The sequence below is a fragment of the Taudactylus pleione genome, unplaced genomic scaffold (genome assembly GCF_031769625.1).
Source record: "Taudactylus pleione unplaced genomic scaffold, aTauple2 ptg000256l, whole genome shotgun sequence".
NCBI classification, from domain to species: domain Eukaryota; kingdom Metazoa; phylum Chordata; class Amphibia; order Anura; family Myobatrachidae; genus Taudactylus; species Taudactylus pleione.
This window is the reverse complement of record NW_028284658.1, coordinates 743,875-766,809: the sequence shown is the minus strand read 5'-3', so window position 1 is coordinate 766,809 and position 22,935 is coordinate 743,875. Positions and strand designations below refer to the sequence as shown.

Here is a 22,935-nt window from a genome sequence, read left to right as displayed (position 1 = left end):
CTAACCTCATTAAAAATTGGCCTCCAATCCTGAAGTTTAAATCTTCTTGCAGGGGGTTCTTCATATACAGCCTCCTTATTTCCCGCCAATTCCTCCTTGGGACTTGAAGTTGGTTTTGGAGGCACTTCAAACGGCTCCTTTTGAGCCATTGGAACCTGTAGAATTGCGAGAGCTCATTTTTTTGAAGGTGGTTTTTCCTTTTGGCTATTGCCTCCGCCAGAAGAGTATCTAAGTTAGTGGCTTAGTGGGAAGCGGAAAATAAATGACTGTGACGAGCAGCTGTGGTTAGAAGGTTGCCACCTCCTGTATAGAAAATAAACTAAAGAGGAGTGAAACTACAGCGCTCTGCCACAATAATTGAGCTTAGCGTATTACTATGCTGAATATAAGAATGTGACCAGACGTATACTTTATTAAACAAAGAGGCTAGGGGTTGTTAGAGATGGGCGCACATGCACAAAATCAATACATTAAAACTTGACTTTTATTAGTTACTATACTAAAACTTCACCCGTGATAAAGCAGTTTACTGTGAAATGTGCACGTTGGCGTTTCAAGTGGGTCCACCACATGGACCCATGAAAATTTATATATCATGCTTGTACTAGTTTAGCAGTGATAACACTATAAATATATGGTGTGGCAATAATGCTACTTGAGTAGGGATGATGTTAACATTGCAGTAAAATTTATTGGCAACACAGCTTAAAGTGATTTGTGAGCTTCATATGATCAGTCAGAATAAAACTGACATTATATAGCAGCATTAGTGTGACGCTATTCTACACTCACAATGTGTATTATATTAAGTGAATAAATTGTGACACACGAGACAGCTAAATGTGTGACTTATACCCCTTTCAGACATCTCGAGAATCCCAGGAATTTGGCCTGCCTCAGCCAAATGCCCGGGTAGCCGCGTCTGTCTGAAAGGTACCTGCCCGGGAACACGTTCCCGGGTAGCCGCCCCTTCAATCGACCAGGGTTTTTCCCGGGACTTAAGTCCTGGGAAATTACCCTGTTCGTGTGTGAATGGTGCTACCCGATAATTTAGTCCCGGGCTTCACCAAAAAGCTCCTGATTGGCCTGGAAGCAGCTGCCTGTTGATGAGATCATCAGCAGCAGCCAGACGCCACAGACGCACACATAGCGCTAAAAAGGCAGAGAGGCCCGCAACGCTACCAGGTGAACTTGGTGCTGACAGAGGAGAGAGTGCAGTACCAGGTGTTTGGAGAGTGGTGCCAGGTGTGTACAGGTGGTTGCAGATCATGTCACATTGGAAGGACGAGGAGGTCCGTGAACTTACATGTGAGGGGAGAGAAGGAAATAAAAGCTCAAATCACAGGCACTATTAAGGATGCCATGATCTATTGCAACATTGCCAAAATCCTTAATAAGCTAAAGAGCCTAAAGAAACAATACACAAAGGTCCATGACCACAGTGGTGTGGGAAGGATGGAGTGGCCCTTATACGATTTATGCACTTCGGCTTTTGGGCATACAGCACTATGCAACCCCTTTGCTCTATCTTCTTCAAGTGATGCTGGCACACTGTCTGCAACGACAGGCACGTCTTCAACAACTCCTGATAGCAAGCAGAGCCCGGCATTATTGCAGGTCCTATTTGATGACGCAGATGAGGACTCATCTAATACCATCATCATTAAACCAAGCACTGGCACAGATGTGATCTCTCCAACGCAAAGGCAAGATTCTGAGTCTGAGCCACAGACCCAGGGAGACAAGCCCACCCTAAGCGGTAACAGTAAGTTTAAATCAAATAACATGTTCTGCCGCATTAATCTATGTAATGTTGTAGTTAAATTTGTAGTATATAGTAGAAACCGTATTGCTTCTGCGTTCATCTTGTAGTGGAGGATGGGCACCGCCTGCAAAGTGAAGTGCTGCTTTTTGAATTTGGACCATTTATTGTTTTGTGTTTCAAATATTTTTTACATCTGTTGCTCAATGTTTTCTCTCTTTTACTTTCAGTTTTCACAGTGCTAACACGTAAAAAGAGCAAAATTGATGTTGCTACCAAAGCCATGACAAAATATTCTTTATGAACAACTACGCGACGTAGATTCGGAATGGCAGACACAAGAGAATGCCAGACTGCTGCGGTTCATGGCCAATGAGAGAGAAATGCAGAGTAATTTGCTAATGGAAATGATGGCTATGCAGGAAAGGCTTAGTCGCAATAACCACAAATTTTTTACTCAAATCTTGAGCACAATCCACTACAAAACAACACATGTTCCACCACCCACCCATTTTGGGCACCAAGCTAATTATCCAAACTCATTTGGGGAACCATCCCAGTATGTGCAACAACCTCAGTCTCCCACCTCATTTGAGCATACATCACAGTATGACCAGCACGCTAATTTCCCCACAGCATTTGGGCAAACTACATACAAGTATGCTCATCAACAAGCAAACCCCCCCCAGCATTTGGGAAAACATCCCAGTTTGCGCAATAAGTGAAGTCCCCCCCTCCCCCCCAGCATTTGGCCAAACATCCCAGTATGCGCAACAAGTAAAGTCCCCCCCAAGCATTTGGCCAAACTACATCCCATATATCCAAGCATCCGGAAACACCTCAGTCAACCTCAACATTTACAGATAGTACATTAGATAATGTACTCGCTGGTCAATTTAAAGATACTTTGCCAGCTAATACTCTGTCACAGGAACTTACTCCTGACAAAAACCCAGTTTACAGTTTACCGAAATATTTAACTGTGGTAATCAAATACATCTAATGATGTTAACTAGACATATGTTGAAAATGTTATGGTTACTGCTTATCATTTTATTTTTTTTAAGGATATTGAGTTGGTGTAGACAAGGATCTACCAAAAAATTCTGGTCCTATTTGTTTAATTTTAAAGTCTTGTTTAATGCCTCACAGCTATATGCGCACTTAATGTTCACATTGTCTACGCTTCGACAATATCAATCCATACATACATATGGAGTACTTTGGGTTCTTAAGTAATTGTGCACTTTTATTTATTTTTATACTATTGTTTGGTTTTGAATTGTGTTGTATGTTGTGCAACATTATTTCCTATGTAAGAAATATGGAAGTGCTTTCAAACTTCGTATGCAACTTAAACAAAAGGCCTATATTAAAATAAAAGATTTTTTGAACAATTCAAAAATTAAGTTTTTGTATTTATTACAATAACACCATAGAATTTAATGTGATTTTCTGTGTAAAACTCTGAAAAACCCTGCTCTTGTCTGAAAGGGGTCTACCTGGGAATTTCCCTGGTAGACACTAGTGTGAAAGGGGGGTCTCTACCAAATACCCGGGATTTTGCACAGGAGAAATTCCCGGGTCTGAGCAGGAAATTTCTGAATATATGAAAGGGGTATTATAGAAGTGTGATTTACCACAAAGGATTGATTATTACCTTTTCTACTTCAGGGTCCATAGGGGGTCCACAGGGTTGACCTTGGGGGTATAGCTTGGATCTGGATCCACGGGCACCATACAGTTAAAGCTTTAGCTCCCAGGATGCACTTGGGTCCTCCTCTATACCCCGCCCCCGAGCCACAGGCACCTCAGTTTCAGTTTGGTGCCGGCCGAAGTCGGTGGCACTGTGCAGTGGGGCTGCAGGAGCAGCCCCTAAGCTTTATTTTTATAGAAGAAAAGTTTTTTATTTTTTTCTCTATGGCTTTACACTTAATGCGGCAGCATAGGACTGTCCTTCTGGACGTCCATGCTGCCGCTTCAACACCCCGCTGGCGCTGCGACGCCAGTACTGCTCTGGGGATCGCAGCGGGACCCCGAAGTTATTCCTAGCATGGCTCCGGGACCTCCCTCTGACTGCTGCCGGACTCTACGGGGAACTGGTAAGCCGCGAGCAGCGCTCTTAGTGCCGCTCGCGGAGATAAATGCAGTCAGTTGCCGCCGGTCTCTGGGGACAGACCGGCGGCGCTAGTAGCGGCGGCGGGCTCCCCCTCATGCAGGCATACCCCGCGCTCCGCTGGACCACCAGGGTATAAGTTCCGGAGGGGAACCGGCATCCCTGGGGTTAAATACTAGCCAGGGGCGGCAGCCTTCCCTGGTTTAGCGGCTCCTCCCCTCAGCTCAGCGCGCCTTTTCTCATGTGTACTGGCGTCGCTGAGCTGCTCCTCTGCTGGCCACTCCTCCTCAGAGCTCTCGACTAACGCAGGCTCCCAGGCAGGTGCATGGTCAGGTCCCCCTGTGTACCTCTCCCCACCAAAAGGACAGCGTACACGGCGCTTTAACTCCCCCAGACACTGAATCTGGGTGGTTGAGGATAGCGATTGGTGCAGTAAGTACAATCTTCCTGCATTGTATGTGACTTTGCTAGTGCTGCTGTCTGTACTTATTCTCTAATTGCTGTCAGCTTATATCTATCCCTTTGCTTCTCCTACAGCCCGAAGGTGTGTGGGGGAGGGGCGTTTTCTATTAACCTCACTTTTATAAATCATGTATTTGTGAGGTCAGTCACATACTGTTGTGTGCTACACAGTACCATATTTTTAGGCCTGTTTGTGTTGCATGCTGGTGAGTGCGGGGGTGTTAACACCGTATGTCCTCTGCTGATAAGTATTTATTGCATAATTACTGTATCATGTCTATTGAGGAGACTGAGCACTCCGGGCTCCTGTGTTGCTTTCCTGCAGACGCTGTTCTGCTGGTGTTAATGGGGGGGATTTATATCACAGTGGCAGCTGGCACCAGGCCCCTCTATACCCCCTATGCAGCAGGACGCCCCTTGGGCGATGTTTTCACAAGTGCTGACATCTATTGCAGATGTCGATCCCTACAGTGACCCCTTCTGGGGCATTGTCCCAGCACTTTATCTCCCATTCCCCGGATATTCCGCAGGTATTGCGGTGTCCCTCCGGGGCCCAGACTGTGAGACAGTATTCGGGGCTGCCTGTGTATGTCCAGCCTCCCCCTGTATCACAACAGTCTGTAGTGCCTTTTCAGAGCTTCCCTCAGTCGGCTCCTCCGCCTTGGGTGGATGTTCTCTCCAACTCGGTACAGAGTTTGGCGACCTCATCCTCGGCTTTTCAGTCATTTTTGCAGGGTGATGTGCCACAGAAGGCGACCTAGCGGCCTGTTGTGAGTTTACTCACTGCGCAGGTATCAGAATCGGATCCCTCTTCAGATGATGGAGAGGTCCATGAGGATTCTGATTTGGGTGCTGTGGGACAGGAGGTTGAGCCTAGGTCCTCCATTAATGTTCCAGCATTAGTTAGGGCGGTGCGGGCTAGTCTCAATATAGAAGAGGAGGCACCGGTCCCTAAGTCGAAGTTTCCTGACTTCAGGAAAGCAAAGGTTACTTCTAATGTGTTCCCTCTGTCCGATCAGTTGGCGGATCATATGGCGGCGGCCTGGCAATTACCCAACAAGAGATTCCAACCGCAGAAAGGGTTGGCTTGTCATTATCCCTTTCCTGAGGATCATTGCAGGAAATGGGAGACTCCACCGGCGGTGGATTCACATGTCACTCGCTTGGTTAAAACCGCTACGCTACCATTGCCGTCTATTTCCTCTTTAAAGGATCCAACGGACAGGAAAGTGGAGATTTGTTTGAAGTCCATTTACTCGCTCTCCGGATCGGTGGCGTGGCCATTTCCTGGGTGGCTAAAGCCATTGAGAACTGGGCCAATGCCTTGGAGGATTCTCCTACGGACGATGTTCCGGATGTTCAGAGAGCATTAGTGGCACAAATGAGGGATGCCGCTTCCTATATTGGGGAAGCGTCATTGGACGCAAGCATGTTAACCTCTAGAGTTTCGGCTGCGGCTGTGTCTGCTCGGAGATCCTTGTGGCTGCGGTCCTGGAGGGCTGATGCGGACTCTAAAAAGGGTCTGGAGGCTCTCCCCTTTAATGGAGATTTGCAATTTGGTCCGGATTTGGACAAAATAGTGGATACCTTGGCTAAGTCCAAGTCGGCTTTCCTCCCTTCGGCTTCTGCGCCGGCTAGGGTGAGGAGCACTACCGTTCGGTCCTTCCCGAGACATTCAGCGACCAAAGCCTCATCCAAACCCAAGAAGCATGTGGAATGCTTGGCGCCCCTCTTCCAAACAGGAGGATAAACCTGCTGCCTGACGGGACGGGCCTCTCCCTGGGGGACCCCAGAGTGGGAGGCCGACTTCTCAGATTCGCCCAGGGTTGGTTCAGTACCACCACGGATGCTTGGGTTCAAGAAGTAGTCTCTCAGGGGTACGCCCTGTCGTTTCAGTGCAGGCCGCCCCACCAATTTTTGTGGACGAGTCCAAAGCTTCGCATCTCTGTTTCTGGTGCAGAGACCCAATGGGTCTCATCGCCCTATTCTGAATTTCAGGTCTCTGAACAAGTATCTCAGAGTTCCCAGGTTCAGGATGGAAACATGGCGGTCCATCCTCCTGGCGATGGAACCAGGGGACTTTATGGTCTCCCTCGTTATCCAGGACGCCTATCTCCATGTGCCCGTGGCACCGGCACATCAGCGGTACCTGAGGTTTGCTATCCTAAACCATCACTACCAATTTTGGGCGTTGCCTTTCGTTCTTTCCACGGCTCCGAGGGTTTTCACCAAGGTGAGGGCAGTCATGGCTGCCCACCTTCGGGGTCAGGGTATACGGCTGCTGCCGTACCTGGACGATCTGCTGCTGCTGGCAAGTTCCCCGGAGGTGCTTCTTCATCATCTACACCTGACAATTGCTTGTCTTCAAGCACATGGGTGGTTAATAAATTGGAAGAAGTCGTCTCTGATCCCATCTCAACGGATGGTCCATCTGGGAGCACTTCTGGACTCCAGTCAACAAAGGATTTTCTTGACTCTGGAAAAGGTATCCTCCCTACAACTGAGGATACACGGTTGCCTAAGCAGTGGCAGGGTGTCAATACATTCGGCAATGAGTCCTGGGGTCCATGGTGTCGGCATTCGACATGGTGGAGTTCGCCCAGTTCCATTCCAGACCCCTGCAGGGGCAGATTCTTGTGGAATGGAACGGGTTGTCCCGCCGGATCCGATCCCAGATGCTGATATTGTCCCCGGATGTGCGCCGGTCCTTGGCGTGGTGGCTGCAGTCAGCTCATCTCAGCCAGGGTCGCCCCTTTTGGATTCCGGACTGGGTTCTGCTCACGACAGATGCCAGTCTCCGGGGTTGAGGGGCAGTGACCGGCTCTTTGTCTCTTCAGGGCCGTTGGTCGGCGGAGGCCGTACTTCCCATAAACATTCTAGAGCTACGGGCAGTGTACCGTGCTCTTCTGGCGTCAGGCACCGTTCTCGGAAGAGCAGTTCAGGTGCGATCAGAAAACGCCACCACGGTGGCATACATAAATCACCAGGGAGGAACTCGCAGTTGAGCTGCGATGTCGGAAGTGTCCCAAATCCTGACTTGGGCGGAGTGCCACCTTCCAGCAGTATCGGCAGTCTTCATCCCGGGAGTCCTCAATTGGGAGGCAGACTTCCTCAGCCGTCACGACGTGCATCCCGGGGAATGGTTGCTTCAACCAGAGGTGTTTCAACTTCTCGTGGACAAGTGGGGACTGCCGGAATTGGAGCTGATGGCCTCTCGTCACAATTACAAGTTGCCCATATACGGTTCAAGGACAAGGGACGCGGGCGCAAGCCTAGTGGATGCGTTGTCAGTGAAATGGTCGTTTCACCTAGCGTATCTGTTTCCTCCAATCTCCCTGCTCCCTCGGGTACTCAGAAAGATCAAACGGGACGGAGGCACGTTTCTGCTGGTGACTCCAGCGTGGCCCGGATGTCCTTGGTACTCCGATCTCAGGGGCCTGTCTGTAGACGCTCCGTACCTTCTGCTTCAACGTCGGGATCTGCTGTCTCAGGGTCCCTGCCTTTACCCGGATCTGGGTCGACTGTCTTTGACGGCATGGCTCTTGAGACAGCCGTCTTAAGGTCCCGGGGCTTTTCAGGCTCTGTCAACAGTACCATGATTAGGGCATGTAGACCTGCCTCTGCATGGATTTACCACAGAGTGTGGCACACTTACTTTCAATGGTGCGAGTCTAGAAGCAATGACCCTCAGGTGTTCAGTGTTTCTAGGATCTTGGCATTTCTGGAGTCAGGTCTTGACCTGGGCTTACGGCTTGCTTCCCTAAAAGTTCATTTATCGGCCCTGTCAGTGTGGTTCCACCGAAGGATTGCCTCACTGCCTCACGTTCACACCTTGTTCCAAGGTGTGCTGAGGATCCAGTCTCCCTTTGTGCCTCCAGTGGCTCCGTGGGACTTGGCGGTGATTCTTCGGGTCCTGCAGGGACCTCCTTTTGAGCCTCTTGAGTCGGTTGACCTCAAGTGGTTAACACTTAAGACTGTGTTTCTCCTGGCCCTGGCTTCGGCCAGGAGGGTATCAGAGTTGGGGGCACTTTCCTGTAGCCCCCCCCTTCCTGATTTTTCATCAGGACAGGGCTGTGCTTCGCACCCGTCCTGAGTTTTTGCCTAAAGTGGTTTCTAAGTTCCACATAAATCAGGAACTTGTGGTACCAGCTTTTCAGGCTCCGGGTCTTCCGGCTGGCGAGGCTTCGCCGGACGTGGTCCGGGCTCTCAGAATTTATGTTGAACAGACGGCCTCTGTTAGGAAGTCCGATTCATTGTTCATCCTCTTTGGTTTCCATAAGAGGGGTTGGCCTGCCAACAAACTTTAGCCTGTTGGCTTTGTTCTGTTATTAGGGAGGCTTATATACAGGAACGTTTGCCTGTTCCAGCCTCGGTTAAGGCTCATTCCACTCGGTCTGTAGGCCCTTCTTGGGCTGCTAGACGTGGTGCCTCCGCTGTTCAGCTGTGCAAGGCAGCCACTTGGTCTTCAATTCAGACATTTTTGAGGTTTTATGCGTTTGACACCTTCGCCTCTCAGGATGCATCCTTCGGGCGCAGGATTCTCCTTTCTGCTCAGGAGCGTCCCCGCCCTTAGTTGAACTGCTTTGGGACATCCCCAAGGTCAACCCTGTGGACCCCCTATGGACCCTGAAGTAGAAAACAAGAGATATGGTAAGAACTTACCTTTGTTATCTCTGTTTCTACGAAGTCCATAGGGTCCACAGGGCGCCCGCCCTGACGCACCTGGCTTCAAATGGGCTGTGGTACTGGTCACCGGTGTTTCCGTCTCCCATTTCTGTGAGTATGGTTTCTTGTGTGTTCCAGTCTTCCTTCTCTCTGTTTAGTCTCCTCCTTCGGCCTACTTACCAACTGAGGTGCCTGTGGCTCGGGGGCGGGGTATAGAGGAGGACCCAAGTGCATCCTGGGAGCTAAAGCTTTAACTGTATGGTGACCGTGGATCCAGATCCAAGCTATACCCCCAAGGTCAACCCTGTGGACCCTATGGACTTCGTAGAAACAGAGATAACAAAGGTAAGTTCTTACCATATCTCTTGTTTTTGAGCCTTGCTGAAAGCTGCAGTGAGGAACATGATAGTTTAGTCTGTGTTTAATGCATTCCTTTTTTAGGCGTACTCATAAATACTAAGTAACAATAATAATAATAAAATATACCAGAATAACATATAAATAATTACTATCTGTGATTATCTGAGCTGTGGTAATAATGCTACCTGATTAGGGATGTTAACATTGCCACAACACTGTTCATTGGCAGCACAGCTCAAGGTGACTTTATCATGCTTGTACTAGTTCGAAAGTGATAACACTAGAAATATATTGTGTGGTAATAATGCTACATGAGTAGGTATGTTAACATTGCAGTAACATTAATCATTGGCAGAACAGCTTAAAGTGATTTGTGAGCTTCATATGAATCAATCAGTCAGAATAAAACTGATATTATACAGCAGTAATAGTGTGACGCTATTCTATGCTCACAAACCAATGTGTATTATAGTAAGTCAGGGGTGGGGAACCTTTTTTCTGCCGAGGGCCATTTTGATATATATAACATTCGCGGGCCCATTGCAGGCCACGCCCCCTCCGTGTGTTGTCACACGGGGACAGGGCCACAATCGCCAGTGATTACAGCAATGCCTGGAGCATCCCGAGGATGCTCCGGGGAGCTGTAAGGGCAGTGGTGTGACAGTCTGAAGCATCCTAAGGAGGTTCCAGGTGGCACTGCTGCATAGATCTGGCCGCAGGGATTATAGGCACCCTGCTATCCAGATGAGGCTAGCAGAAATTGAAATGGTGGACCCTGCTTTTTTTTATACACTATTTGTTCACATTTTTCTATCTTTATACATTAATCTATATGTTTATCTATTCAATAAATTATTTTACCTCTATTTTTCACTGTACCACTCCCAGTGAACAGAATTTTCAGTATAATAACTAATAAAAGTCAAGTTTTAATGTATTGATTTTGTGCATGTGCGCCCATCTCTAACAACCACTAGCCTTTTTTTTTGTTTAATATAGTCTAGTCTAACTTGGTTGGAATAGGGCTGAACCCCCATAAATTGAACATTACTGGTTGCTAATTACTATGGGGCCTCATATATGACCGTAACTTGTCATCTATTGGAGTGTGTAGATATACTCTCTCTAGAACTAGGTACGTATACTTACCTGTCGGGATACCAACCATCGGGATGTCACTGTCGCTATTCTGACAGGAGGCATCCCGACAGCCGGCATTACATGCCCGTTCCCTGTACAATATAGCATATAGATATTTTTTTTTTTTACTTTAGTCTATATATTTTTTGTATTAGCTAATAAGTCTAAATCACAATCAAATTATCATGTATCCAGGGCTGTTCTACTCAAGTCACTGTGGCAAGCAGTAAGCTGAGCTCTGATTCATCAAGACACATGGTTGGCAGGTAAGGAATGGAACAGTAAAGCATTCCTCAGTGGGCAATTTCACATCACTACCCCCTTACTGGAGAAAGACTTTTTTCATATCAACTTTAAAAAAAAAAAGTAAACACTATCCACCCTGATGAGCCATCAAATTACCAGGAACAGAATGTAGACATAAAAAAAAGAACAGATTAAAATAAACAAGGTAGTTAAACACTGAAGTGAATTTGTTTAAAGAATATTTAAGTCTGCAATAAATCAGGAGCAAAGTGATCTTTAATTAGCAACTAAAACACAGTATGCAAAACTATATATTGAGCTAATGATAGAAAGAACCTTCTACAAAAGCAGGACTATGCAATACAGTATTCAAAATGGTATGCACCAAAAAAAAAAATGAAAGGTAAACATGTACGTATATCAACCCTTTGGTGCTGTAGGGTCTTGAAATGCCTTAATGGCAAAAAACACATTATTGTAAAATATAGATAATTCAAGAAACAACTCTGGATAGTATAGTCTTATCCGCTACTGCCCACATTTTTAGCATAGATGCTTGGCCAACGTAGTGTCATAGGTGGAGGGATTAGCAATGCAGAATGCAATTAGGACAGTAACAGGACCCCTCACAATAGTGTTGTGTCCATTTTTTGACTCTCGCTTCCTTCAGCACTGATACTCATCTAAAGCATACAGAATTGAATATATAGGTATGAAGGTGTATACAGATAATACATCTGGTATCATATATGTGCATACTAATAGGTAGGTTGTATTTCTATACATATATATTTATGTAATTGCATATATTTACACTTGTATATACACATCCATACACATATCTACATAGTAATAGGAAGTGTCCGATTTAGCCCTATTCCTTCCGCACTTTTGGCCACTCTGGAATAAACGCTCAGCATGTAAAAGGAATCATATCGGATGCAGACTAAGGGAACGGTGATGGTGGTTGCACAACGTACCAGGCTCCAGCTTATTACATAGTAGAACTTTTGCAGCCTTTGTACATAGAAACTTGTATAATTAGGTTTAATTATGGTTTTGTTTTTAAATCAGAAATCCATGCAAATGTTTGTGAATGAAAGCAGTTACTCAAACTGAAAAAACTGTACAGATGGAGATTATATATTGTACATACACAAACTAGTATGTGCTGATCACGTGAACAGATGTATATATTATACACGCATACAGTTATGTCCTTAACTTTGTACACACTAGATGGGGGTAGTTACCAAGCATTAGGTTATACCACCCTACTGTATATCTGTCTATATACATGTAGCCTCAGTTTATATTACAGGCCTATATTGCCCAGAAACAATTTCTGCTGTAGCAGATATATACCATAGTAACCTGTCTGGTGGGACAAATAGTCTTTTACACCTCCCTGTTGCTGGGTGGAGAATCTCAGAACCTTCCAACGGAAAGCTAAGTTATCCAGTTTTTGATGGCTCTAAGGGTTACAGTTCATGCTACAAGTTTTTTTCAAAAACATATTGGTGTCTGCAGTCATGTGTATCCTGTTCTCAGTGTTGATCATAAATGCAGGGCTTCCCTTATCCTCAACAGTAAAGTGGCAGTTGCAATAAAGGACGGGATGCTCCAATCAACAGCGCCATCCAGTTAGGACTTTCACATGCCCATCGTTTGACTGCTAATGGAGGGTAAGGTCCTTCAATCATCCATCGCAATGTTGCGGAAGAGGTATGACATGGATTCCCCATTGTGGATCCGGCGTATTGCCTCTGCCAGAATTAGACTGATGTCCACTGTTTTGATCTTCAAGCACTGTAACTTCTGCAGCTCATGAGGAACGGTGTTTGTTACAACAACCTAGAGCAAACATGAGGGCAAAAATGAGGGGGGGGGGGGGGGGAAGGTAATGAAGGCAGCAATGAGCAAACTGAACTACTCTAAGGGGGTATATTAATCAATGGTCAATTTTAATCGATTTAAAAATCAATCAACATTGATGTTTGTGGGGCTAAGTCACACATTTACTAACAGACAATTTTAATTATATTTTTATTTATTAAATATATGTGCAATTCAACACCCGAGACACTAACATCAATATCGATTGGTTTTCATCATTTTAAAGTCTATTAAAAAAAAAATTATCTATATCCATCTCTCTCATTAAAACAATTGAGTAATTAAGATCATAAATAAAAAAAACTGGACAAAAATGACAACATATTGAAAAGGTCTATAAAATTATAATGCATTGCTTGTTCTTAGTTTGGGAATAGGTGCTCTCTTATATTAAAGTCCCTATTTCTGAACAGTACAAGACAAGACAATTCTACCAAAATGTAATGTAACAAAAATACATAAGATGTGTTAAAAAAAAAAAAAAATGAAGAAAGAGAAAGATGGAGGAAAGAATGTAACCCAAGGCTGGAGGATTGGGGTCTGGACAAATGGAAACATTTATTTTAATGTCCTTGATTGATAGAGGAGCATTAGTGATGCAGACATTCTGTCTTTCACCCCTGTGATTATCCATTTCAGAGCTGTAAGCAGCTATCTACAACCAGGTAAAATTACCTGCATTTAGTGTCTGCAAACCTTCTTGCATTTCAACCAGACTGATATATACCTAGTCTCAGCATTGTATGCGCAATGACCTAATCAGGGTAGAGGGCACACAAGCCATACCTTTCCTATATCTCAGCAGTAAGAGATCACCAACAATACCCACCAAATGATTTCATTCATGTAATTCCTGACATTTAGATTACAAGTTATCTACAGGGGTGATACATGCTCTGCCACTACACCCACCCAACAATAGTTTGGATGTACTTTAAGGGGAATACTAAAAGATGGGTATTTGCCATAAACTATAGCTATGTGGATTCTTTGAAATGAGTCACACACTTAATAACCAATCACAATAATGTCTCAGAACTGTATTTCAGCAAATATGGATTTGCAAGGTGCTTTAGCTGGCCTGAACATCCTGCCATCACAGAATACAGCTGCTGCTGCTGGGGATTTATGGGATTGTGCGAGAGTCTAGGCTACATATGCTGCCGTTGTAGCATATAAGAAGTAAAGCTTAAAAATAACTGTTTCTGGGTTACAAAACTAAAATCAGTTTAAATAACCAATACTGGATTTTGCTATAATCCAAATGAATAGATAGATACACATTGATGTACATTCCTGAGACTACATGAAATTATGGGAATTATGAAAAAAAAAAAGGAGGATTTGTTTTACCCATTACTGCCTGCTTCTCCCATCTAATGTGTATACAATAAAGCTTTGCTGAAATATGCTACTAGAAGAAAGATTTTCTTGTTTTAATTGACACATTGTAAAAAGTGGGAAATAAAAAAGAATCTGTTCTGGAAGGGCAGTCGCACTATCAATCAGTAGTTCACAGAAACCTCACAAAGTATCAGGAGAAATCCAGAAACTGACCTCATCAATTAAAGAGTCTGCTATGAGGTTAGGGGCATCTGCAGACAGAATGCCATGTGTTGCCATAACAAAGATCTTGTATGCTCCTCGCTCCTTTAGAATCTCTGCTGCTGCCACAAAGCTCTCTACCTCATCAATTATGTCATCCTGATTGTAAACAAAAAAAAACAGGGTTAACAATAATAAGGTCAGGTGAAGCCTGATCATATCCAGCAAAGAGAAGAGGCATCATGTAGCAAAGCCATTTTAAATAGTGCTTACCACTATAATAGCAATCCGTCCCCCCACATCTCCCACCACGCTGATGGGCGGTTTTTCCTTGGCCATCATCACTTGAGTTGGAGACAGAGAGGAAAACTGTTAAGCTGTAATTGTTTGGTGCAATGTGCAAGCAAAACACATTCAGTCAAAGCAATGCAGTGCTGCCTGTGCCAGTCCAAACAAAATCAGTTAAAGTAATCTTCCGTTCAAGCATGCTGGATAGGGGGCAGGAAGCCCAATGTTCTCAGTGAGGAAGAGGATTTGAATGACAAAATATGGGCAGAACCAGCCCAGAAAATTCAGGGTAGAAAGAAATACTAAATATGGTCCAGCTGTTCCGCATAGAACAAATACTGCTGTGTAAAGTGTATATATATATGTATATATATTTTCTTCCTTGAAATGATCAGATAGATATATATATATATATATCATACATACACACACATGGTATTGTAACCTTGATTTCTTAAGCTGCATACACACAACTATTTTGTTACCAAGGATTTTATGAACGATTTTCTGTCAGATTTTTTAAAATGTAATGAACGATTTTTATGAACTACAAACGATTTTAGCATATTCCCTTAATGAAAATCGTTGAGTTGACAAGTCTGACTAAACTACAAACGTGAACGCGCATGAATGATTATCGTTCATCGTTTGACTCAAAGTGAAAGATTTTTACAAACAATTATCGTTAAACAATATAGTTTAATGATAATCGTTCAAAAAATCGTTGTGTGTGTATGCACCTTTAGCATTTCTTTTTGAGTGTTTCCAAGACCTGTGACAGTGTTTCCCATATTAGCAATAGACCAGTGCCACCAAGTGGCTATATATTGATAAGCACTCTTTTTGTTACACAAGCTGTACACGAGAGACTTGTATTTTAGTCATTATGTTTAATAAGTAAATAACAGGGCCCCTGAATGCTTAAGCACATACAACCAAGAAAAGGCAGGGCATTCGCTTTTAGTAACCCAGCAGGGAACAAGGCGCATGGTATGTTAAATATAAACAGCACACTTTCAACCATGATCATCTTCGGTCAGGCCAGCATAGACTGAGACGATAATGGGCTTTCACAGCTCAGTGTTTAACTGATAAATGAATGGTCTATATATTACTGCGTGAGGTAAGTTCGAGCACACAGCAGCATTTAATGCAGAACAGAAAGACAGGGCATTCCTAGCAGACACCCAATATACACACACACAGCAAAGAGCACATCACTTTCCATACTTGGCAGTTCAATGCCTGGATACGGGGGCTGTCGTTTGCCTAATATCAAAAGCACAGGAAGCGCGTAAGCAATAGGCACCATTGAAAAACACTAACTCTTCTGCTTTAAATGGAGAATTCAAGGTTAACCTATTCATCAATAGCCTACAATTCATAACAGGACACCTGCTTTACAATAGGCCACAAGTTCTCATACTCGGTCCTCAGGACCCCAAACAGTGCATGTTTTCCATGTCTCCACACTGAATCAAGTGAAATAATTAGCTCCACCTGTGGACCTTTTAAAATGTGTCAGTGAGTAATGATTACACCTGTGCACCTGCAAAACGTGAACTGTTTGGGGTCCTGAGGACAGAGTTTGAGAACCACTGCAATAGGCAATTAAAAACAACCCTTCACAAGTTTATGGAGTTGGTTTCTGGCCACCTCACTCTTCTCATAAATCAATTGCATCAGTTCTATATAAACTCGCTCCCTTACATTCAGAGCTATTCATCTTATACATTCCATGCTCACTAATAAGTCTTGTTTCTTCCCAATTCTCTACCACATTTATCCGATCGCTTCCCTGGCCTTCAGTATCCTTTCCTCTCCCTAAGTAGCGCTTAGCACTATCTACTTGCATAGCTATATTTGACTACAAGTAATACATATCCAACAATTACTAGTACAAGGAATATTCTTTTATGGAGCATACACATGGTCAGATTTGTCAGATGAACGATTTTACCAAAGATTTGAACGATGTTTGACTGCATTAAAAAAAATGGAATCGTCCAAGTCTGACTGCAACACATCAGATGTCAGATATCATTATCTGACATAATTTTCCTTCAGATATGAACGATTGAATGATTTTTTAAATAGTTATCATTCAGATCTGAAGAAAAATCTGACAGTGTGTATGCACCATTAGTTGCAATGTTAAACAAAGCTGGTACAAATCTTTTTACACATAATCACAACACAATGATTGACAAAAAAAGAAAAAAAAAAAAAAACAACCTCAGGACTTACAGGGGATTCCCAGCCCTGGGTGGATTGTAGGGTTCTGTATACTAGGTGGAGAGTGACGTCCATCTGCCATATCATGCTCTGAACACTGTGGTTCGCCATGGATCACCGCAAGACCCAGACGCAATCGTTCTGCATAGGACTGAGCCCTTTGGTGGTCAAAACATGGGAAGAGAAATTAAATGAAGCAGGATTAGTAAGAACTGCATCTTACTTCATTGTAAAATGACTGTCTCTATGAGAGTGGTGGCATGTGTGTGAACATTACAGTGATGCTGTGGAAAGCAATTTGCCATCTCCTAAGAACAATCTTGAAGACTAATTAAATGTGTGTGAGAATATTTCTTTGGAGTAGAGGACTTCAGACAGTATCACAAGCCAATATTGTATCTACTGTTACATGCCATCTTAGCTTTCTATATCATTTTGGGATCCTTATGTGCCAAATTCACTGGAAATGTTGGAGCTGATGCAGATTTGGTCATAAAATTGGCATTAATTACACAGAAAAAAAGCAAATGCACAAATACCGTGCTTCAGTCTACATGGTGAGCTTGGAATTTGCTCTGGTCGGCAACGGTAGCATAGACACAGCAAACACTTGTGCCTATATTGCAAGTCATTTATTTTATGTGCAACAATAACCTTCGCTATTAGGCATCAACTAAACTACATAATTTTAATTTTTTTTTTTAAAGCCTCAAATACAGCAGAAAACTTGCATATGCAAAGCCCCCTCCCCCCCCCCCCCAAAAAAAACAACACATTTTTGTAAAATCATAAATAGCCAAGCTATGACAGCACCAATAAGAAGCAGCAGAGAATTTGCAAACAGCCAATCAGAAGCAGTCCTCTAGTGTCAGTGACTACAATAAACGGTTGCTATTTGCAACTGCCCCTGTTGTGGCTCTCACAGGCAACTTTGGCTCAGTCGGCATGCGTTCATAATTGTGCAGACAATATTACTAGACTTGGAGTTATTAACAAATCCACAGTTATTCCCATCTAGGGATGGCACCGTCCATCGATTATTTCAAAACATCGATGGTGGCCACCCAATGTTAACTATTAGAGAACAATGGTTCTCCGCCATTGATGGATGAGTGGGAGCAGATTTTTTTTTTTTTCCCCTTAGGATGGAGCTTAACCCCGCCCCTTTGCAGCAGCTAAACCCCACTCCCATTTTTGATGGGCCCACCATGCACCGAGCAGCGGTAGCCATCAAGAGGGTGCAAATAATAGATGGTTCAGCGTAGATGTTTTTTTGTGCCATCGATGGTAATCACCGATGGTCCATCGATGGCAATAATTGACGGATACCCCACCCAAGGCCATCCCTACATCTATCCAGGAACAAGTAGACGTGTCAAGATTACGCATATATCTACATGTGTGCGCGCAGTGTGAATTTACAAAAGACAGTACTAAACCAATTGGCATAGCATAACTCTGCATTGGCAAAGTTTCTGGAGCTACCTTGAGGTCCCATATTTCTTATCTTATCCAGGCAGCAAAATACATTTCAATGATAAACGCAGCAAACATGTTCCTATTCTGTGACCAACTGGTTTCTAATGGTCTCTGAGGCAGATTGATCTCATCACGTACAACACAGGGATGTAGTCAAATTTCAGACATCAATGTTGACATGGTCAAAATGTAGATAATTAAAAGGTTGACAGGGTTATAAGGTCAACAGTCAAAAGGTAGACTGTTAAAACGTCAACATTATAAAGGTCAACAATCTAAATGTTGGCAGGGATAAAACATTAATACAGCTGCTGCTAAAAGCCGGCCAGCGGCTCAGATGCTGCCAATACACCTGTGAGAATCGCAAGGCTAGGTGCAGTGAAATAGTTCAAATAAATAAACCTGGCGTAGGGTCCCCGCCCAAGTCAGTAACCAGCTCTGGACTCCTCAGCCTGAGCGGGCATGGGAATATAGGTGGTAGTAAACAACAACAAGGGAAAAAGCAATGTGAGGTTACACATTTTCCAAATACCAACATTGGGCTGCACCAGTTGGGGAGGTCGGACTCTATAGCAAGGAACCACACAGCATGGTGTCCTTGTGCCATAACCCCATACCCACATTAAGGGTAGTTCCTCTGGAAGGGGGACCCCATTTTATTTTTGGGGTCCCAACTTTTCAAGAAATTACAGCACTGAGATAGCCAGTTTAGGGCTGGTTGCGGTTATGACAGGAGGACCCCACGTTGTGTGCATCCCAGCTATAGCACCAGCCGATGCTGGTTACCCCACACCATTTTTCCAGTACCAGCCCAGGCTGAGAGGTTTGGGGCTAGTTACTGATATGGGGTAGTGAGTTACATAGGTGCTATACGCTTTGCCCACCTCTCAGTCACTATATTTGTTGAAGACCCTCAGACCACCGAATTCCTGCTCTACCACCACTTCTAGGGTTGTCAATCTATCAATGTAATGCAATTTACCTCTTTGCTGCATCAGGAGACTTTGCAACGATCACTGCATTTCTGTAATCTTGTATCTGAAAAGGTGGAGAGTGGTACAGGTGAGCAGGCGACCAGATCAATGTCATTTCTTTCAATTCCAGTAGGAACATGTCTATTACACATGCAACTGGGGGGGGGGGGGGGGGGGGAACAGCCTAAATTATGGGTGTGAGGGTACTGCTCACCTCCTCTTGTATATATTGTAGCAGAAATGGGGATGCTCGGAGATTGTCCACAGGAAAATTAAAAAAGCCCTGGATCTCTTTTTGATGTAGATCCATTGTGATGATGTGTGTGAGCCCTAAAAGATAAATGGGGGGGGGGGGGGGGGGGGGGAAGGGAAACAACTCAATTTTTCTCACAAACATAACATTGTTCACATTTAGAGAACTCAACCTAGTTAGGTACGCCTCATTAACCCCCTCAGGAGCTACGCACACTGGGCCTGATTCAGAGCTGAACGCTCTGAATCAGGGCCCTCCTACCTTTTTTTGGAGCGTCCTCATGGACGCTCGCATAGCTGTGGGTTACCACCCACAGCTATAGCGAGCATCCATGATGATGGTCGCGATGGTCTTGACCATCGCGACCATCGGGCTTGCGACAGAGACCCTGCGGTAGGGTCTCGCTGCCGCAAGCCCTGGAGTGATTTTGGCTCTATCAGAGCCAAAATCACTCCCACTGACATCACTAGTGATGTCAGTGGGGCCGGCTTGAGACGGTAGGCGTTCCCATGGGAACGCCTCCGTCTGGCAGGCACACCCCCGGCACACCCACCAGAGGGAGAGTGCTGTCAATCAACATCGACAGCAGGCCCCCTTTGGTGCGAGACCCGGAGCGATGGAGAGCCCGTCGCTCGCCGGGTCTCGCGCATGCGCACGACGGAGCTCCCTCCGTCGTGCGCATGCGCAGTGGGGGAACATCGACCCGCTTGCGAGCGTACTGCCGCTCACGAGCAGGTCTGAATGACCCCCACAGTTCCCAGACCACTCCTCTCCTTGCCCTAAGGAGCAACTGACTGAACCTACCTTAGCTGTTTAGGTAAATATTATGAGTAATGTAGTTTACATACAGTCAGATGCTGCGCATCTAAACACACATACTACATACCTCATTACACACTCCGCTACACTGACAGATATTAGTGCAGCTAGTGACAGCTTATTGAAGAAAGCAGCACAGTTGCCAGGAGGGGGCAACAGTAACATTGTTGAATCTTACTAACTAGTAGGGCTGTAAAGAAGTTGTTAATCCCTTTAAATAAAGTAAAAGAGAAACTTGAAGCTCATCTTATATTCTCCATCTGATCCAAATCATCCATAAAATTAAACGTTTTTATAAACCTTTACACATGTAAAAACAAAAATATACCCCAAATTTGTAAAGTCCCTCTCCCTTGTTTTTAATGGATTAATGCCACAATACTGAATGCTTAAGTTTACTATAATATACAGTTCTATTTAACACATTGCGATTTCCTACCAGCATTGGACAGCATGGAAGCCAGCAGTTTGCATACAATAGACCCTCTCTTGCGCATTTTGCTTTGTTTGCTGTAAGGGAAATATGGGATGACCCCAATGATGTTCTTGGCACAGGAGGTCTTTAGAGCATAGGTCATGATCAATAGCTCCATCACCGCTGTGTTCACATCCCTGCGAGGTTAGTGGGCAACACAAAAACTGCATTATAATGTAAGATGCAGTACAAAGAAAATAATTACATACAGCTAATAGGAGGTAATGAAAAGTGGCAGAAAGAACCTATTACTCATCGTTACAAAGAGCCAAGTGGGATAACTAGAGAATTTGTTACTGTGGAAAGTAGAGGGACTGCACACCTGCCACTGTAATACGGTGACCTTCAAGCCTGAATAACATGAAGGGTGCACTGGGCTAGAGATAATAATGCTGCTATCTATAATCCCCATTTACCGACAGCTGCGGATGGAAAAGGAATGAGGCTTATGCCGAGTCTCTTATGTGTGCAGCCCATCTCTTCCTAGTACAGAAATGATGTACAGTCCATAAGGCTGAAGTTAGCTTCTTATTCACTTCTTATTCCTTTTCCAGCTTGTTAGTCAGAACATGTTATATTAAAACATTTTTAATTAAATTGAATCAATAAGCTTACATTGTATTAACAAAATATCTATTACACAAATTGCAATTGTATTTTGCGTGGCCCACAAAGCTTTTGGGCATGAAATAGGGTGGTAAAGTGGGCACAGGGACCAGATTTCCTTTATTTGAATAAGTAGCTGTGGTTGTGCAAGGGTTAACTAGTCTTGGGCAACAAATTTGAAACTTGGAATTCACACAGAGGGGGGGGGGGGGTCACTTACATATGATCCACTTACGATTGGCCTTGCCCAACAAGATTTTGGGCATGAAATATGGTGGTAAAGTGGGCACAATCACCAATTTATATATTTGAATAAGTAGCTGCACAACTACAGCTACTTATTCAAATGTATAAAATCTGGTGTCTGTGCCCACTTTAATGCCCTATTTCATGCCAAAAACTTGTTAGGCAAGGTCAATTGCAAGTGGGTCATATATAAGTGACCCCCAAATGTGGATTCCATGTGTCAAATTTGTTGCCCAAGGCTGGTTACCCCTTGCACAACTACAGCAACTTTAGCAAATATAGAAAATCTGGTTCCTGTGCCCAATTTACCACCCTATTTCCTGCCCAAAAGCTTTGTGGGCCACGCAAAATAAAATTGCAATTTGTGTAATAGATACCATATTTTGTTTATTCAATGTAAGCTTATTGATTCTATTTGATAAAAGTGTTTTAATATAACATGTTCTGAATAAGAAGCTGGAAAATGAATAAGAGGCTGGAGCTCATAGAAGAAGCTAACTTCAGCCTGATGCAGATTCCTGGAATAGTATCCAGCAGTGAAGTAGCTGAATGATAAGATAGGGATATCTGGTATGCCATTAAATAGAATCATTGTTAGAAAACAATAAAGAAAAATAACTTTGCCCTAATGCATCTTCCATCATCACCTACAATTTACCAAACCATTCCCTCTCTGTACTATGGGGTGGACCATTACCTTGGGATCGTCTGTATAATAAATATATCTTGTCCACGAACAGATTCTTTAATTTCCACTCTGGTTTCTGTGGAGACATAGACATAGGTGAGAAGATAATGCAGTAATGTGATGTTAGGGATGCAGGATGCGGCTCTCACCTCCATTGGTCTCCTGGTAAACAACCGCTTTCCCTAGTTCTACTCCCAATCGCCTGCAAGAGAGGAGAAGGCGCAGCGTTAGCAGGTGAGGACTGTTCGGCCTACAGATACCCCATCTATTATTTGCAGTATAAACCTGCAGCCACACCAGCAAGTGCGGCGCATACTGTACGTACTCAGTGATCCTCTTGGCCAGTTCCACACAGGTAGCGCTGGAGTTAGCAGAAAACACCCGGTAACCACATCCGGCCGAGTTCATAGTACTGGGACCGCTCAGCCACTTTGGAGGCCGGGAATAAGACAAAACAGACCTGTGAGGTATTAACATCCGTCTCGGCATGATGACACCCGAAATGCACTGACGACACGGGCGGGCAGCCAGCGCCGTAACCAGGCTTTTCTGCGGCGCCCTGTGCCGGCCACGCCCCCTAAGCGCGTGACGTTATGACATCACGCAGAGGGGGCGGGACCGGCAGTAACACTAGCAGTGCCCGCGGCGCTGCATCCATCCTTTCCTCCCTCAATGAGTAA

General features: G+C 44.4%; 1 protein-coding gene across 2 annotated transcripts; it reads right to left on the bottom strand.

Moving 5' to 3' along the window:
* Nucleotides 1-11,009: 11,009 nt before the first annotated feature.
* Nucleotides 11,010-22,935, bottom strand: PRPSAP1 (phosphoribosyl pyrophosphate synthetase associated protein 1). Of its 2 annotated transcripts, XM_088480550.1 has the most exons (11): nucleotides 22,581-22,935; nucleotides 22,405-22,457; nucleotides 22,265-22,331; nucleotides 20,680-20,852; nucleotides 19,383-19,498; nucleotides 19,177-19,232; nucleotides 16,728-16,873; nucleotides 15,711-15,749; nucleotides 14,466-14,536; nucleotides 14,205-14,351; nucleotides 11,010-12,605 (listed from the first exon to the last, which is right to left on the bottom strand). In XM_088480550.1, exons 1-11 carry the CDS (start codon nucleotides 22,742-22,744, stop codon nucleotides 12,447-12,449), a joined length of 1,191 nt encoding a protein of 396 aa, XP_088336676.1. In that variant the 5' UTR covers nucleotides 22,745-22,935; the 3' UTR covers nucleotides 11,010-12,446. The 2 variants fall into 2 exon arrangements, with proteins under 2 accessions (XP_088336676.1, XP_088336677.1); XM_088480551.1 differs by lacking the exon at nucleotides 15,711-15,749 and having other exon boundaries at nucleotides 22,581-22,914.

Bases quoted from the DNA above. Each gene is read 5' to 3' on its own strand.
- PRPSAP1 (XM_088480550.1), bottom strand. From the start codon at position 22,744: ATGCCGAGACGGATGTTAATACCTCACAGGTCTGTTTTGTCTTATTCC. The intron at 22,332-22,404 runs GTGAGAGCCGCA...ATGTCTCCACAG, and splicing joins TTACCAGGAGACCAATGGAG to AAACCAGAGTGGAAATTAAA. The intron at 16,874-19,176 runs GTAAATTGCATT...TGACCACCAAAG, and splicing joins TCTCCTGATGCAGCAAAGAG to GGCTCAGTCCTATGCAGAAC.